General features: G+C 48.2%; 1 protein-coding gene across 1 annotated transcript; it reads left to right on the top strand.

Moving 5' to 3' along the window:
• The first annotated feature begins 249 nt into the window (after window positions 1–249).
• LOC134758694 (uncharacterized) lies at window positions 250–2228 on the top strand. The gene is given in 3 exon segments (XM_072844522.1): window positions 250–848; window positions 1725–2089; window positions 2092–2228. Coding segments are annotated over 3 exon segments (717 nt in total). The 5' UTR covers window positions 250–541; the 3' UTR covers window positions 2137–2228.
• Window positions 2229–2457: the final 229 nt, after the last annotated feature.

The raw sequence follows: 2457 nt of genomic DNA, 5'->3' as shown, positions 1-2457 counted from the left end.
GCAGGATTCGGGTGACTGCGCGGCGTCAGCATTCTGTCCCTGAGGAAGTACCTCGTCTTTCGGTGGCTACAGTGACAGAAAGACAACGATTTTTAAAAATTGTGATTTTTCATTTCTTTTAGCTTCTTAAGAAAACCCTTGCAGCTGTCTAAACTCGTCCTGGTAGAAGTCTGCAAGACAGGAAGGAGCTTGAGGGGTCGTTGTGGGGCCGGCTTGATACAAAGGGGAGGCACCAGGTGGATAGGGGTGTCTCAGCTGGGGCTGCAGGATCTTTTTATATTTGTTATTATGAAAAAAGTTTCATAGTATACCAATGTGGAGCGAGTATACGCTCTCATACGCTCATCACCTACATGTAACAGTTATCAAGGTTTTGCCACACTTGCTTCATTCATCTTTCTGTTTTCATTTCTTGCTGAAATATTTTAGAGAAAATCTAGACGTCATGTTTTAAAAGTGCACTTTGTAACTCCTCTCCACATCTCCGGTTCTAGCTCTCATACCTAAGATTACATTTTGGCATATACACGCACACCTTCCCATGAGGAATTTCAAAATAGGGCTGAGACATTGTTCTGGATGTGTATTTTACAAACAGAACTCTCCATTTCCCCAGGTGACTTACAGCTCTGAGTTTCTTGGCTTTCTTCTGGCTGCTGGATCTCCAGAAAGGCTGGCAAATGTTCCCTCCCCCACTCTCACTGCAGGCCGGGTACACGCAGTGGCTGTAAACTGTGAAAAGGAGTGCTGTTTCCTTCAGTCACCAGAGTTAATCCCAGGATGCCTTCCATATATGCCCGACAACATAATGTATCACAAGAGCACGTGTCTTTTGAAAATATCTGCAGGTATGCATTGTCCATGTGTACTGTACAGCAGTTTCCAAATCATTTTTTTCCTGACAGTGGCTAGCTGTGGAAGAATTTTTCATATCATCTGAAAGTGCCAGAGGGAGAATTTCAGACTAGGCTGGAGAGGTGAAGGAGTCATGGGGAGTGGACCACGGAGCATGGGAGATAAGTTTGACTTTATATCCAGCCCCCTGCCCCCCGGACTCTGTACACATATTTCACAAATGGTTGTTTATTGATTTATTTGATGTTTTTGCCCCCCCAACAATCCATGTTGTGCTCTTAGCATTTCCCTCACCCCCAACGCCACCCTACGCAGATGAGTGGCGATGTGGTGGTCACATTGCCCTCGTTTACAGTCTGAGAAGTGCACCTGCTCCTGATTACCTGAAGCCAATAATGTTTCTGGGCTTGTTTCTGTTTTATGGTAAAATGGGGATCAGGAAAATAAAAGTAAGAAAAAATGATGCCCCCTCCCACAGTTATTATAAAGGTGAAATAACAGTTATAAAAAGGTATTAACATTCTGACATACACACATTTATAGTTATTTTTGGTTCAATCCAATAAAAACACTTTAGTTTTAAGGCACCCTCTAAGTTTCACGGTACTTAGGATCTCTCATTCCCTGGGTAATCTCTCATAGGAGGATTTGGGTTTGTCTTTAATGAGGAAAATATGGGTCCACTGTCTACAAGTGTAAGCCTGCCTATGAGGACAGGGGTCCCTGGTCTCCGGGTGTTTTCGGGCTGTGGGTTGGGTCTCTAGGGCTCCACTGCAAAGAGGGAACTCGGAGAGGGAGAAGGAGAGGGGATGTTTCCCTTGGTCGGACCTCGAGGTTGGTTCCTCCAGGTATATCAGATTCCTTTGCAGCACTGGGGGTCCAGCCACAGACAGCCGGTCTGCTTTCGAGGAGTCTTCTGTCCCCGAAATCCCATCCGGCAGAACGTGAAAGTGCAGTGGAAAGAAAACTCGACTGCGCAGCTCGCAAGGGCGCCTCGCGGGTTCCTAGCGGACGTGGCCGACCGCAAAGCCGCCACCGCGTTTGCTTATTTCAGGCGGGACTTTCTTTCTCTCCATCCTATGTTCCCTTTGCAAAAGAAGCAGGCTCTGGGCCGCCCTGTGGGAGGCGGCGGGACAGCGGAGGACCCTCACCTTCCACGCGCGCCACAGCGTCGCAGGAGCCGGGCGGCCGGCGACTGTCTTCCCCCCAAGTACGCCAGGACACCAGGGGCCACCGCCCAGCACCCCTACTCTACCCTGTAGGCTCGCAGCCTGGCTCTGAAAATGGAACCTGCAGTATGAAATACTAAGGTCGTCAACGCTTTTCCCAATTAATTTTTTTTTCTGTGCTTTCCACCCTCCCTCCTGCTCCAGAATACCCTGCACTTACCACCTACGTGATCTGGAACAAGTTACTTTGTTTCTGCACCTCGGTTTTGTGATTTCTACGATTGGGATCATTATAATGCCTAACAGTGTTGCTGGGAGGATTAAACGAATTAATACAAGCCAAGCTCTTAGAACCGCGTGCGGCACGTGGGAAGCGCTCTATAAACGTCGGCCCTGAAACTGACGGTGCAGAGTCCTCTGAACTCGGTCCCGC

Source organism: Gorilla gorilla, chromosome 5 (assembly GCF_029281585.2).
Source record: "Gorilla gorilla gorilla isolate KB3781 chromosome 5, NHGRI_mGorGor1-v2.1_pri, whole genome shotgun sequence".
Lineage (NCBI taxonomy): Eukaryota > Metazoa > Chordata > Mammalia > Primates > Hominidae > Gorilla > Gorilla gorilla.
The sequence above is the reverse complement of the archived record's forward strand: the minus strand, read 5'-3'. Positions and strand labels throughout refer to the sequence as shown.